The 15620-nt window shown below is 40.3% G+C and overlaps 1 protein-coding gene and 1 long non-coding RNA gene across 3 annotated transcripts in view; both read left to right on the forward strand.

Annotated features, from left to right (window-relative positions):
* Positions 1–4: 4 nt before the first annotated feature.
* LOC148155239 (uncharacterized) lies at positions 5–13363 on the forward strand. Its single transcript, XR_015765381.1, has 3 exons — positions 5–8472; positions 10473–10575; positions 12359–13363. It is a non-coding gene; the product is annotated as an uncharacterized LOC148155239 (long non-coding RNA).
* A 1702-nt stretch (positions 13364–15065) lies between these two features.
* nckap1 (NCK-associated protein 1) overlaps positions 15066–15620 on the forward strand; it is a 52781-nt gene continuing 52226 nt past the window's right edge. For both annotated transcript variants that reach the window (XM_015002004.2, XM_015002005.2), the window contains exon 1: positions 15066–15381. In XM_015002004.2, coding sequence (XP_014857490.1) covers positions 15274–15381 — 108 coding nt within the window. In that variant the 5' untranslated portion in view covers positions 15066–15273. The remainder of the gene's footprint in view (positions 15382–15620) is intronic.

Below are 15620 nucleotides of genomic sequence, written 5' to 3' on the forward strand. Positions count from 1 at the left end.
GTGTGTGTGTGTGTGTGTGTGTGTGTGTGTGTGTACTTGTTTTACCTGCCGCGTGGGGACTTCAGCCTGACTCTGTGCATACACGTGGGGACCTGATGACACGTGGGGACCAAATTTGAGGTCCCCACCGGCACAACCCCATTTTCAAGTAGAAAATGGTGTATAAACATGCCTGGTGAAGTTTTCCAGGAAGTCCCCACGAATTCCATTCCAAGACAAAATGTGTGTGTGTGTATAAGGGAACCGCCCCTAGTGGTCACACAGATTATTGCAGTCCCCATTAGGCTAGGTGTTCCGGAACAGTGCGTCACCATCTGCTCACTCTCTAGCTCCCTCTATTGGTCGGTCAGAGGTTTTGCAATTTATCGGTGAAATTAAACTTTAACTGTAAAAATGTAATATTTTTAACTTATTTTTTTACATTGTGGGATTAATGGAGTATTTTTCATTTAATTTATTTTATTGCAATTTAAAGTGAAGTTTACCAGTATTTACTTTTTTATTTAATTTATTGCAATAAATTAAATAAAATTTATTACAATAAATAATAATAAATTTATTGTAATAAATAAATTTATTATTTATTATTATAAATATTAAATAAGCAGCTTAGCTCAAAGCTGCGCTCTTAGCTTTGAGAAGCTAAGCGCACACACACTATTGAAACTCAAGTTAACTGGCAAATAGTAAAGAGCTGAAATTTGGTACATCGGTAGGACCCACTGAAACAAGAAAAAAAGCCTTTTGGAGGAAATGTTGCCATTTTGGGTCAAATTTTTTGGCATTTTTGACTTTTCATACATGTCGAACTTCAACAAACTCCTACAGATTCTGAGCTATCTTCAAATTTGGTCAATATGACATTAAGGCAGTGGTTCTTAACGTGAGTTCATTCGAACCCCAGGGGTTTGATCAGTCGGTCTCAGGGGTTCAGTGGAGCCTCTGCCGCACTGATTGAAGAAGCTCCACTTCTCAGCATGAATTTGAACTTGTGTCTTTTCTTACTTCAGCAAAGCTCACAGTTTTTACCAAATTCTGTACCAAATTCTTTTCGGGGTTGCTACTGCCTCTAGTGGCATGGGGGTGGTAACATAATTACTCAGTCAGCCTCCTGCAGTGATTAACAGGCAGAAGCAGCTGTTGGAGCTGATCTGATTATTGGGTGAAGGAGTGAGGAGTGAAATTGTTTTTGTACCGCAAATTAACGTTTTATTTTAAGTCAACTCAGAGATTATTTTTTGTTATTTTTATAAGCAAAAGAAACTCCTTTGAAACAGGAAAAGTCTCCCCAAGTGCTTTTTATTGTTTTTGAATGAGTCGAAAACCTCCTCCTGAGGGACTACTCTGGTATTTTTGTTTTCTGGACCTTTGTGATGCAAGAGTGGCCATAACAAGTACAAAAACCTTCACCGACGACTTGAAGAAAAGCACAAAGTTGTGGGATCCAGCCGATCACTCACAGAAGAACAAAGAAAGCAGCCAGCGGGCAGTGAGTAAAATCAGCTGATTGAGTTTATGAATGAAAGTGCAGCTGCGCTGCAGAGAAACAATCAATCGCCACAGAAAGCAAAGTTGTGGATTTTGGAAAAGAATTGCAACAAAAAAGGATGTTTATGGATGAACTTATTTGAAAGTGAAGGGATTGTGTGATCATTAACAATGTCTGACCCTGACACTCCGCCTGCGTCTCAGGACATATTAAAGGTGTGCGTTCTTTCGCGCAGAGGCAGATTGGGAGCCTGCACTAGAAGGATTACATTACTAAATCAGAATACTGCAAAGTCTTTATTTATTATTAATTTTTCATTCTCTTAAGAATGTAGAGCTAATTATTTGATCTAAACAAGACCTTAAAGTGGATCCAGTTTCTCTCGATGGTCAACCTGTTGAAATTGTGGCAAATTTTAAATACCTTGGGTCGTTCCTGGACAGTCAGCTCAACTGAAAACACTGACTATATTTTGAAGAACTGTTATCAGAGACTCTACCTTTGAAGAAGACTTAGTGATCTTGGGGTGACCCAAATAGACTCTAATTGGGTCACCCCCTATGTCTTGAATTTTGAAAAAAATAATTTTGTTTATCACTACATAAGGGTTCAGCGAGTGCGCATATGAATTTGATGGATTTGGTACCTCAAAAAAGATTAAGAACCACTGCATTAAGGTGTTGGGGAGTAATGATTATCAATTTTTTTTTTGTTTTTGTGGATGTTAAAGGGGCATGGCCAGGCCTTAACTTTGAGCTTCATACCATAAATTTGGAAAATCTATAACTTTCTTAAAGAAAGACTGATTTATACCAAACAATGAGTGATCCATGTGGTATGCCAAATGATACTATTTGGTCATATGATGACATAAATGCACACCCTATCAGAACAAGAAGTCTGTTTTTTTCCTTTGAAAGTTCCATTTCTGACTCCCTTGATCTAATCAAGATGATACTGAGGCAGATACCAGAAAAATTGGTCTTACTTGCTTTAAAGCTCAACAAGTTTACACTGGAAGGTGACTTCCCCATGCCCACACAATATAGCAAGCCATTGCCATTCATTTGGCTCTAAATTCCACATATTTCAGCCAAGCAGCACCAAAGTCACTAGGGAGAATGGACATGTCTGGCACATTCCGCATCATGGCGTTTACCATAAGCGAAAGAACATACTGAGGGTGGTGTTTGACTGCACATCCTCATTTCAAGGAACCTCTCTGAACAAGAAACATCTCCAAGGTCCTGATTTAACAAACACCCTGATTGGGGTACTGTTAAGGTTTCGCCAAGAAGCAATCACTGTTATGGCAGACATTGAGGCAATGTTTTATCAAGTTTATGTTGATGAAAAGGACAGGGACTTTCTGAGGTTTCTGTGGTGGCCAGAAGGGGACATTAGTAAACCTCTTGAGGTTTACAGGATAAAATTTCACCTCTTTGGTTCAGTATCACTGCTGCCGACAACCAGAAACATTATTCTGATGAGGTTATCAAAACCATTAAAAGTAACTTATGTAGATTGTTTGCCTCTGATCAGTGGCAACAGAGAACCCTCCAGGACCCTACTGAGGGTGTAGAGCTGGTCCAGTGTTCCACGACCAGGACGAAAACCACACTGCTCTTCCTGAATCCGTGGTTCGACTATCCGACGGACCCTCCTCTCCAGAACCCCTGAATAGACCTTACCAGGGAGGCTTAAGAGTGTGACCCCTCTGTAATTGGAGCACACCCTCCAGTCCCCCTTTTTGAACAGGGGGACCACCACCCCAGTCTGCCAATCCAGGGGAACTGCCCCCGATGTCCATGCGATATTGCAGAGACGCGTGAGCCAACACAACCCTACAACATCCAGAGCCTTAAGGAACTCCGGGCGGATCTCATCCACCCCCGGGGCCCTGCCACCGAGGAGCTTTTTGACCACCTCGGCGACCTCGTCCCCAGAGATTGGAGAGCCCGACCCAGAGTCCCCAGGCTCAGCTTCCTCAACAGAAGGCATGTTGGTGGGATTGAGGAGGTCTTCGAAGTATTCCGCCCAACGGCCCACGGCCCGAGTTGATGGGACGGGGTCAGCAGCACACCGCCCCCACTATAAACAGTGTTGGTGCTGCACTGCTTCCCCCTCCTGAGACGCCGGATGGTGGACCAGAATCGCCTCGAAGCCGTACGGAAGTCTTTCTCCATGGCCTCTCCAAACTCCTCCCATGCCCAAGTTTTTGCCTCAGCGACCACCTGAGCCACATGCCACTTCACCCGCCAGTACCCATCAGCTGCTTCTGGAGTCCCACAGGCCAAAAAGGCCCGATAGGACTCCTTGACAGCATCGCTCACCGAAGGCGTCCACCAACGGGTTCGAGGGTTGCCGCTGCGACAGGCACCAACAACCTTTGCGGCCACAGCTCCGATAAGCCGCCTCGGCAATTGAGGCACGGAACATGGTCCACTCAGACTCAATGTCCCCTACCTCCCCCGGAACGTGTTCGAAGTTCTGCCAGAGATGAGAGTTAAAGCTCCGTCTCACAGGGGACTCCGCCAGACGTTCCCAGCAGACCCTCACTACACGTTTGGGCCTGCCAGATCTGACCGGCTTCCTCCCCCACCACCGGAGCCAACTCACCACCAGGTAGTGGTCAGTGGACAGCTCCGCACCTCTCTTCACCCGAGTGTCCAAGACATACGGCCGCAGATCCGATGAAACGACGACAAAATCGATCATCCAACCTGCGGCCTAGGGTGTCCTGGTGCCAAGTGCACATATGGACACCCTTATGCTTTAACATGGTGTTCATGATGGACAATCCGTGACGAGCACAGAAGTCCAATAACAGAACACCACTCAAGTTCAGATTGGGGGGGCCGTTCCTCCCAACCACGCCCCTCCAGGTCTCACCGTCATTGCCCACGTGAGCGTTGAAGTCCCCCAGCAGAACAAGGGAGTCCCCAGGAGGGGCACTCTCCAGTACCCCCTCTAAGGACTCCAAGAAGGGTGGGTAATCTGAACTGTTGTTCGGCCCATAAGCACATACAACAGTCAGAACTCTTACCCCCACCCGTAGGCGGAAGGAGGCTACCCTTTCGAGTAACCTCTCAGCTACTTCAAGCTGAGAGGTTCTACCCAGAACCTCTCAGCCTCGCACACTGGCACCTGTTCCTTCCCCACCAGAGAAGTGACGTTCCACGTCCCAAGAGCCAGCTTCTGCAGCCGAGGATCAGACCGCCAGGGTCCCCTCCTTCGGCCGCCGCCCATTACACATTGTACCCGACCCCTTTGGCCCCTCCGACAGGTGGTGAGCCCATTGGAAGGGGGACCCACGTCTCCTCTTCGGGCTGAGCCCGGCCGGGCTCCGTGGGTAAAAGCCCGGCCACCAGGCGCTCGCCATTGTGCCCCACCTCCAGTTGTATTGTACCTCTATTGTTGTATATTTATTTATTTATTTATGTATGTATTTATTTGTTTTGCTTAGACCCTCCTCCTGCAGTGATTAACAGGCAGAAGCAGCTGTTGGGGCTGATCTGATTGTTGGGTGAAGGAGTGAGGAGTGAAACAGAGTTTTTGTACCGCAAATTAACGTTTTATTTGAAGTCAACTCGGAGATTATTTTTTGTTATTTTTATAAGTAAAAGAAACTCCTTTGACACAGGAAAAGTCTCCGTGAGTGCTTTTTATTGTTTTTGAGTGAGTCAAAAACCTTCTCCTGAAGGACTACTCTGGCATTTTTGTTTTCTGGACCTTTGTGATGGAAGAGTGGCCATAACACAGAGAGAATACCCTCCATGGATAAAGGAGTTGGAAACTAAAATAAAAAAGGGTCACACTAGAGGTGGTGGCTTGGTGCAGCTACTTCAAGCTCAATACCCAGAAGACAGTGGAGTTAATGATGGACTTAGGAAAGTCACAGACCCATCATCCCCTCTCAGAGTCCTTTCTATCTCCAATTTGGACTCATTCTGCTTCCTGGACATCACCATCATCCAGGACTTCAAGTGGGAGCCAACCATCAGCTCCTTTATCATAAAGGCCCAGAACAAGTTGTTCTAGCTATGGCAGCTGAGAGAACTCAAACTGCCAATTGAGTGTTGGTGCAGTTTAACACAGCCATCATCAAGTCCGTCCTCACCACCTCTGTCACTGGGTACAATGGAACCACAACCAAGGACAAACCTAGATTACAACACATCATGCATACTGATGAAAAGGTGATTGGGTGCAACCTCCAACATTTACATGACCTGTACTTCAGGGATGTAGGTCGTGCAGGTTGGATTGCAACTAACACTTCTCAAGAACAGCTTCTTTACCTCAGCCATTAGACTGTTAACAATAGATAATTGAATGTTGCATAACACTGCCACTTTATCTACCTGCTATTCTGCACATGCATACATATTTTTACTTTTTAGTCATATTTTGCATCAATATATCAAAGCAATTTCCTAACACATGACCCTGTATACTAGCAATAGCAATAAAAGTGATTCTGATTCTTCATGCGACAAGTCTGACGTTCTATCAAACAGTTCTAGGAATGGGGTACTGTTCTATCCCATTGTGTGCTAGGGGAATGGTATGACTGAAAGAAACAGGAATCTTAATAAAATGGTAAACATAGCAGTTCTATGTCTGGAAATTGAATTAAAACTAATTGAATAATTCCTAAAGAGAAAGTATTTCACTCCATGTTCATTAGTCAAGTCAAACAGGTCATGTTTAGGCCTGCTTAGTAGAAATGACAGTATTAGGTGCATTAAGTGCAGAAGCTTTCTGCTGAACACAATCCTTTATTTGCTCTTTGTTTTATGTAAAGGTTATGCAGTGTTGTCCATCATTTTAAGTGACTTACCCATACAAAATTTAACAGAAATAAAAATCTTATCCACATATTTATCCACATGTAGTATAATAATAGTAATATATAGTAGTATAATAATAGTATAATAGTATAATCTTATCCACATATTTATCCACATATAGTTTTCCTTATCTACAATAGGCCTCCACCCAATTTCTCTGTAATGGCTGCCATCTCACACACATCCTGAAATTTGACGTCCCCACCTCACCCATGCCCATCCCCCCTCAACATTCCCTCCATGGCCTGGAGGGAAACATGCTGAACTATAAAGTATAGCATGTTTGAACTTTTTAAGGAAAATGCTTGGTTGACAATAAAGAATGGTGGGAGAAGAGAAATAAAGAATCCGCATGCAACTCAAGCAGGTTGACTGGCTCACATTTCCTCATATAGTTTTTCTTATGTACTATAGCCATCTACCCAGTTTCTCTGTAATGGCTGCCATCTCACACACTTCCTGAGATTTGACGTCCCCATCTCACCCATGCCCATCCCCCCTCAACATGCTTGGTTGAAGATAAAGAATGGTTGGAGAATAAAAAAAATCAGTATGCTAATCAAACAGGTTGACCACCTCACATTTCTTCACTTTCTTTCAACTTTCCTAATTTATATATTTATTTTTCCACATCCTGTTTTTCTGATATGCTATAGCCTCTATCCCCAGTCTCTCTGTAATGGCTGCCATCTCACACACTTCCTGAGATTTGACGTCCCCACCTCACCCATGCCCATCCCCCTCAACATGCTTGGTTGAAGATAAAGAACGGTGGGAAAATAACAAAATCAGTATGCTAATCAAACAAGTTGACTGGCTCACATTTCTTCAGTCACTTTCTTTCAACTTTCCTAATTTATATATTTATTTTTCCACATCTTGTTTTTCTGATATGCTATAGCCTCTATCCCCAGTCTCTCTGTAATGGCTGCCATCTCACACACTTCCTGAGATTTGACGTCCCCACCTCACCCATGCCCATCCCCCCTCAACATTCCTCCATAACTTGCTCTCAAACTTTGCAGAATTGACTGGTGTTGAACCTACAAAATTTCCATTACAAAGAATAATTTTGTCTCCTGAAGCATTACTGTGGGAGATAATAAAATGTAACTTATTAATTTCATAGTTTTAAAACTTAATTGATGGCGCGGGAAAGTTGTGACGCCAAAGTTAAGGTGTCATTAGTTATTAACACAGGGCTGGGCCGTCAACCTCAGCTCAATGCTTTTTGCAACCAAGCAGAAACTCCGGCGTGTGCCGGAGGAAAAATCAAGCGCTCCTTTTTGACTACTGCACACCGAAGGAGGGGATTCATGCTAACACATCCGAGGAATGAGGAGCGACATATGACGAGGAATGAGCTAAAAAAATGGTAAGATTATAGTTATCTTAATGGACTCCTAGTTTTTATCCATTATATCACTCGGTCAGATATACTTTTAAATGCTGTTTAAACGTGTTGATCTGTAAAAACTGTTTCAATTGTGCTTCACTTGGATGGCTAGCTTACATTAGCCTAGTACAGCTAATAAGAAACATGCATGTTTTATTTTCAATTTATTGATGTGCAGTCTTACAAGAAAAATAAAAGTGATAACCTAAAAAATATGTTATTAAAATATGACTGCTCAAAAAATAACTCAAATGCAAAATATAAAAAGCTAAGTTAGCAAATTGCAAACCTCATAAAGCAGAAATAATGAAATATGCACTATTTTCAGTCACCCTGCTTGTGTGATTGAAGAGGGTTTTTGCTTTTTTGCATGTGTTTTGAATGGAGAGACGATAGACATGAGGATCTAAAACACGAGGCTGAAGTAAATGGATACCTTGTGGGTAAAGGTTGATTCTGCTGGGAGGGGGGCCTTCAGGGCACATTACACCAGACTACATTCTCTTTAGAATAATAAAGGTTGGGATATTTGGGGAAGAGCTGTGAATTAGAAACTAACTTCAGCATCATAACTTTAGTTGAGGGGAAGAGAGTGAATCTGCTTTGTTAAAATGAATTTCAGGGCTTTGACACATTTATAATCATTGAATGTTTGGGGGGGGGGGTTTTCCAGGAAAATCCCAACCAGAGATGCAGATCCAGTGATGGGAGTGACGGCTGTTCCAGTTTAAAAGGTGAATTATCTCAGGGAAAGATGCATTAGCCCACAGTGTTTTTCCCACTTTTAAATTGTTTTTGCATAACTGTTTCAGCTAAATTAATGTAACCTGTGCATAACCGCACAGGTAAGAGAAGGGAGGTGTGCAGGGGCGGATCTAGCAAAATATTTATGGGGTGACAAGAGGAGGGCAGGGATTTTTTCAGGGGTGGCAGCATATGCCAGTATCTAAGTATGAATCTAGATAGAGATGTGCCAATACCGTGATCGGCGATCACCGATCATACACTTTTTCACGGAAATCGGCCGATTATGATCGATGGCCGATTGATCGGCACACCTCTAATAGATAGATATGTCTCACTCTCACATTTGGCTTACACAGACCTAACATTGGACTTAATCTGTTTTTAACTTGCATTGTTTCAAAATGAGCTTCATGTAGCACTGAGGATTAAATAAAATTTCTTAATATAGTATAGTTAATTATTTTTATGTATTTCATACTGCTACTAATTGATTTGTATTACTGGATTGGACTAATCGCTTTGTGACTCATTGTGTCCAGAAAATCATTGTGTCCAGAAAATAATTTTATCCCAATGCAGGACAAGCAGAAATCTGTCAAAAAACAAAAACATGGGGTGGCAACTGCCTCCCCATGCCACCCCAGTAGATCTGCCCCTGGAGGTGTGAAAGAGGATTTACCTGATTTTAATTGCCTAGATTAGAAGAAGCTAACACAATATCAGTTAATGTTTGATTTAAGAGTACACAGTCAGGTTTTTCTTAAACAAAGAAAAGGCTCAACACATCTTTCCTGCAGTTATTTTATTTCAAATGCCAGTTGTTTCTAAATATCCAAAGAAATAAAGATTTGTGTTGTCATCTCTGACAGCGGGAGATGTTTTGGTAGGACCCAGTTCAACTGCTTTCCTTTATACATTCATCTGTTATTGACTTCTTATAGCTTTGCTAATTTTATTTAGTAACAGTCTAGTTGTTCCTTTAGTTGTTCTTCTAGTTGGGGAAATCATATTTTATTTATCACTGCAGGAGGGTTCAGTGAATGCGCATATGAAACTGGTGGGTTTGGTACCTCAAAAAAGGTTAAGAACCACTGTCTTGCATATAAATGTCAAATAATTTAAAGCCTTTTAATTTATGTATGCTGAAACCATTATGTCAAATTTAGCAGCAATGATAATCTCAATAAACAAATGGTGGTCTGTGTTAAAATATTAGCTTTTATGGGGCCCCTGAAGCTCTGGGGGCCCAATGGAGCTGCTGACTTAATTTGGATTTAACAGAAGTGGACAGAATTGATATTCATTTTAATTGTATTTTTTGATTAGTTGTTTTTAAGACTAGTTGTGGGTTTATATAGCAGTTCAATGATGATGTTTTCCCATAACATAATTACCCAGTGATATTTTTACTTTTATTGTCAACTTAACATCTTTTAATACAAAAAACACGGTGGACCACCTGGGCACCCGACCACCGGGCTTAGCAAGTTTTCTGGGGGAAACCCTGCATGTTGAAGTATAAAATCAATGTGCATAGTTTGTGTCATTTAACCTACAGTTAATAGGTCAGATTAGGTGAAAATGGATATCATAGTCCAAATGTAATTTGCTGCGGTCAGTACCTAACTCCTGTGTGGGTGTCTGATTTTTAACTGTCAAATTTGGACACAGCAGAATATTAGCTTTTGGTGTATTTGTGACAGATCTGGGTGGATCACTTCATGGTTAGTATTAAATATATAAGTAAGGCTTTTGCTTTATTTGTCCTCCCACCCCCTCTGTTAAGTGCTGTGTTTTCATATTATGCACCATGAAATGCAGAATCTCCAGTGTAATCTGATGGAGCCTGTACACTTTTGATGCTGTTAATATGTGACATATTTGGGATTTCTAAATACCTTCATGAAGTTGAAGTTGACTCTGTAGCTCTGTATTAAGTTGTAACAGCTAATTTAGGCATTTTACTGTTAAACTTGTCAATTTTTAGGAGTTGAAACAGTCATCCGATGAGAGCGACGATACCGTCATCCTTGGTCCAACACCAGCTGAAGTACGGGACATGAGCGTGCCTGAGCTCACAAGAACTGATTGTAAGTTTATCTATAAATATCATAGTATCACACTTTTTTTTAACTGATGATTGTAGATGTTTTGATGTTTATGCTTGTTTCTGTATTTATCATCAGAAATAATTTCCCAGAGAACAAAAAGTCATGGGAATAGAAATTATTTTCACAGGCGTCTAAGAAAAATGCAATGAACATTCAGGTTAACATCGGTAGGCCTAACAGCAGCCAATCAGAGTGGAAAAAATATTATTATTTTGTGCCATTTTCTAGTTGTTAAATATTCCACAAAATGAGGAGATAAAAGATGAACAACATGCCAGTTTAAACTTTGGACTATTTGCAAACCAACTGAACTCTGCAGCATTAAAACATGGATAGAACTGTAACTACATTAATCATAGCTCTTCTTCTGTTCAGTGTTTGTCAGTTTCTTGTGGTGCAGCTCTGTGCTGCCTTCAGGAGAATGGGACATCAGAGCATCATCCATAAAATTTCACCCAAATGGCATTTACTGTGCAAACCAGAGCTTTTAGTGGAAAAACAAAAGTTCCTTTTAATGCCACACAAATATGAGACAGAAATATGGATTATTTCTTTATATAGACCTGTCTATTGATTATAGATTAATAGTTTTACTGAACAGAAATTACAAAGAACAAATCTGGTTCTTCATCAAATCCTAATGAGTCAAACTGAAAGTGTCATGGAGTCACTGAACACCACCATGACATTAACACTGACATGAAAAATAATATTGAAGAAATAAATATATCAAATATAATTAAAAACATAAATAAGTGATAAGTTATTTACTGTTATGGTCTGTAAGATATATTTATTCTCAATATTAGATATGGTCTCAGCAAACCCATGGCACTTCAACAATATTATTTTACCTTTTATCTGGAAATAGTGTCTGTTTATTCTTGCCATACAGTCCTCTGTATTAATTATTGCTCGAAAGGCCTTGCCATACCAGTTTATTCCTCTGTATTTACTTTAGTTTCTTAGTTTATTCTTGCATTTTGTTCTTCATTCATTTCCATTTAGTTTCCTTTGATTAGTATTGTCCTCTCTTGGTTTATTGCTATGTCCACTTTAGTTTCTTTTCTGTTTCTAGATTTATTTTATCATTTATTGATGCTCAGTAATCTTCACTCATCACCTGCTGCGCTGCCTAATCATCATGTTTCACATCATGTGTTCATTTTTCACTGTTCAGCGTCGGATTCTGTTTTTATGCCATAATTCACATCTCTGCCAGCATGCCTAGGTGGGCCCCATGTGGGGAAAAGGAGGGCAGACCATGTGGGTTTGTCCGCGGGTTCCATGATGGCCCCACATGGGTTTGCCCATGTAGGGCCACAGCCCACATGGGCCATACATGGGCAAACCCATGTGGGCCACCACCATATAGGGCATGTAGGGCCCATGTGGGCTGTGGCCCTACATGGGCCCTACATGGGCAAACCCATGCCGGGCCATTGTGGAACCCGCAGACAAACCCATATGGGACCCATATATCAGCCCTCCTTTCCCCCACATGGGGCCCACCTAGGCATGCTGGCAGGGTACCTGCTGATGCTTTTTTAAGGACTGGTGAGATTAATGTTTTCACTCATTACTAGTTGTCAGCTTCATCAGTGGCAACTATTACAGCTGACAACTGACCCTTTAATATTAAATACTTTACTACAGCTGTGATTGAAAAATGTTTTTGTGATAGCTTTATAACTTGCCCTGTCACACAGACTGAAACCTTTTTTCATTGAAGAACACTTATGTGCCCCTAATTATTTTTCAGGCCCACCACAAAAGAAGAGACTCAAGTGGAGCCAAGAAGAAATTCAGGCGGTGGAGAAAACGCTCATGGACTGTATTGAATCTGGAAAGGTTCCTGAGAAAGCCCAGTGTACAGTCATGGCCAAAAGTTTTGAGAATGACACAAATATTATATTTTCACATTAACTGTTGCCCTCTGGTTTTCATGTGTCAGATGTTTTCATCACATACAGAAATACAATTGCAATCATATTATGAGTAACAAAAGCTTTTACTGACAGAATGAGTTAATGCAGCAAGTTAGTATTTGCAGTGTTGACCCCTCTTCTTCAGAACCTCTGCAATTCTCCCTGGCATGCTCTCAATCAACTTCTGGACTAAATCCTGACTGATAGCAGTCCATTCTTGCACAATCAATGCTTGCATTTTGTCAGAATTGCTAGGTTTTTGTTTGTCCACCCATCTCTTGATGATTGACCACAAGTTTTCAATGGGATTAAGATCTGGGGAGTTTCCAGGCCATGGACCCAAAATCAAATATTGCTGTTAAGCTGATCACTCTTTATAACATTCTGGAGTACATGCAAATTGCCATTATAAAAACTGAAGCAGTAGACTTTGTAAAAATTAACATTTGAATCATTCTCAAAACTTTTGGCCATGACTGTATGAAGTGCATTGAAACCTCACCAGTGGCCCTCAAGGACAGGACATGGCAAGGGGTTAAATTCTATGTGAAAAATCGCATAGATGCGTTAAAACGAGAGACTTTCAAAAGAAGGTAAGCGTTGACTTTTTTGGTATCTGGATCTGTTTGAAGTTTCTGCCAGTTTTGAAGTTCTGAGACAGCTGCAGTCAAGTTTTGTAATCCAAGTATGTATGCATACTTTCATAGAAGAGGAAGTGTGTATGTTAATGTTTATGGATGCAAATCAATGAATCCATTTCATATATGTATATCCATGTTGAATTGTACTACGTATATCTGGAAATTGTGTAATAAAATGGTTCACATACAACCTGAAAATGCAGTCCAATATTGATGGTTGGCTTTAAGCAGGTTACCAGGAACTTAAAATAACATTAAACAAAAACAAATCTAATATAATGCAGTTTATTGACTTAAAACAACTAGGATTGCTCATATTTAACAAACTGTGTTCACAAAAATTACACAGTGCCACCTGGTGGTAGTTGGTGAAGGACAAGTCCCCACGTGCACCCAAAACCTGACAGATTTTTGATTTTCTAAACTTTATAAATTTTTATGTTAAAGATGATATTTCATGTTCCAATGTCCCTAAAAAAAATCCAAACCTAAAATGGAGTCTTTAGCTCATTTAGAAAGTTGAGTCCCCACGCGTAACCACCTAGTCACTCGCTAAAAATGGTCCTCACGTTTCACCTAATACAAGTATGTGTGTGTGTGTGTGTGTGTGTGTGTGTGTGTGTGTGTGACGGGGAGCTCAAATGAGTCTAACAGAACAGTAGGAAGCTGAATTGACAATGTGATGCAGTCAAGGACAAAAATAAAATGTTATTCTTGTCAAATCTACCTTCCAGGTATTCAGTAGAACATTTAGAAGAAAATATTTTCTCTTTTACTTTTGTAACTTGTTATTAACCCCTTTATTGATTAATTTGAACTGTTCTTTTTTTGAACATGCAACTTTAATGAATTTTAAAAATGAAACTTTGCTGTTCCAGTTTGAATTCATTGAGGTTTTTCTTTAATCAACACATGGATAACATGATACTTGCAGGGTCAAATACACTGAGGTAAATAAATAAATATTTGATGGTCCACCATGTTTTTTCAACTTTGCCCCCTTCCAAACAATGGAGAGGTCTGTAATTTTCATCATAGCTCCATCTCAACTGTGAGAGACAGAATCTAACGTAATCCAGAAAAGAACTACAGGAAACATTCGACCTGTGGAACAGATTTTTCTACCAAATATTAAGATATACTTCCCTATTGTTTCAAAGGCAATAAACTGCAAATTAATTAAATTATCCAGAAATAATAATTACAATGTAATTTACTGGATTTGCTTTAAGATTCTGTCTCTCAGAGATGAGGTATATCTATCATGAAAATTACAGACCTCTCAACTTTTTAGAAGTAGGGAAACGTATCACTTATTCTCTCCAGTGTATACACATCCATACACAGTAGAATTTGCTACAAAATATCTACAAAATTTCACACTTTTTCAGTAAAGTGCCTACACAATATTATTATTGTTATTATGTATTAAATCAGCTCCTTTGTAATTTCATAGGTCTATGAAATTTTGTCTACAAAAATAATATCCATAGAGAGCCACTGATTAGAAATTGAGACAATTTTGTATATCTTTCAAGTTGTACCACAATACTGTTTACTTTTTAAATATCTGGGCAGATATTTACATTACATGTGTAACTTTGACCAATATTTCTCTATGCGGATATTTTACATTGTGTATATTCATTGCCACCTCGTTTTTAATGCTTCAAAATGTTTTGTGTCAGTTCTTAAAATATAAATTGGATTACTTTGTGTATATTCTGTGTTTTTGGTACATTGATTAATCTGAACCTTGAGAGAAAAAATAACTCCTCCGTTTGATGTAAATATTAAACGCTTGCTTTTAAAATTCAAACGACATGACGCTAAAACGAACGTTACGACGGTATTTGAACGCACCACAAACCAGTCTCGTTGTAAAAACCAGGACAACTCCTCATCCCTGTGACCGAAAAAAAAAACAGACAGGGAGACAGAGGGGTGGAGTACAGGAAGCTGCTGTCCCTAAAACCTATCTGAACATGGGCGAAATCTAAACACTACAGAAATCACAGTTTCTATTTTTCAATCATTTTTGGAACCAGAAGCTGCGGATATTTCCCATATTTTTTTCTGGATCGGGGTTGGAGATATAAAGCGAGAAGATGTCTCGGGGAGTGATGCAGCCCAGCCAGCAGAAACTGGCAGAAAAACTCACCATCCTCAACGACAGAGGCATCGGGATGTTGACTCGTGTTTACAATATCAAAAAGGTTCGCACACACATACACAGACGTGTCCCGATTTTAGCCAGAATTATGTGAACTGAGAAATTAAATGGTCTTCACCTGAATCCCCAAACTGTGTCACTGTTAGCCCTAGCAAAATACGAAACAAATATCAGCTGATTTATCACTTTCCATGGAACTGTAGTTGCATAAATGTATCACAAATACTTTCTAATGGTGTTATTTATTCGAAAAAGAATGGCATACTGCCATTTATGGACCTT

This window comes from Poecilia mexicana, unplaced genomic scaffold (assembly GCF_051168715.1).
Source record: "Poecilia mexicana isolate PSO_F unplaced genomic scaffold, ASM5116871v1 scaffold_15, whole genome shotgun sequence".
NCBI classification, from domain to species: Eukaryota; Metazoa; Chordata; class Actinopteri; order Cyprinodontiformes; family Poeciliidae; genus Poecilia; species Poecilia mexicana.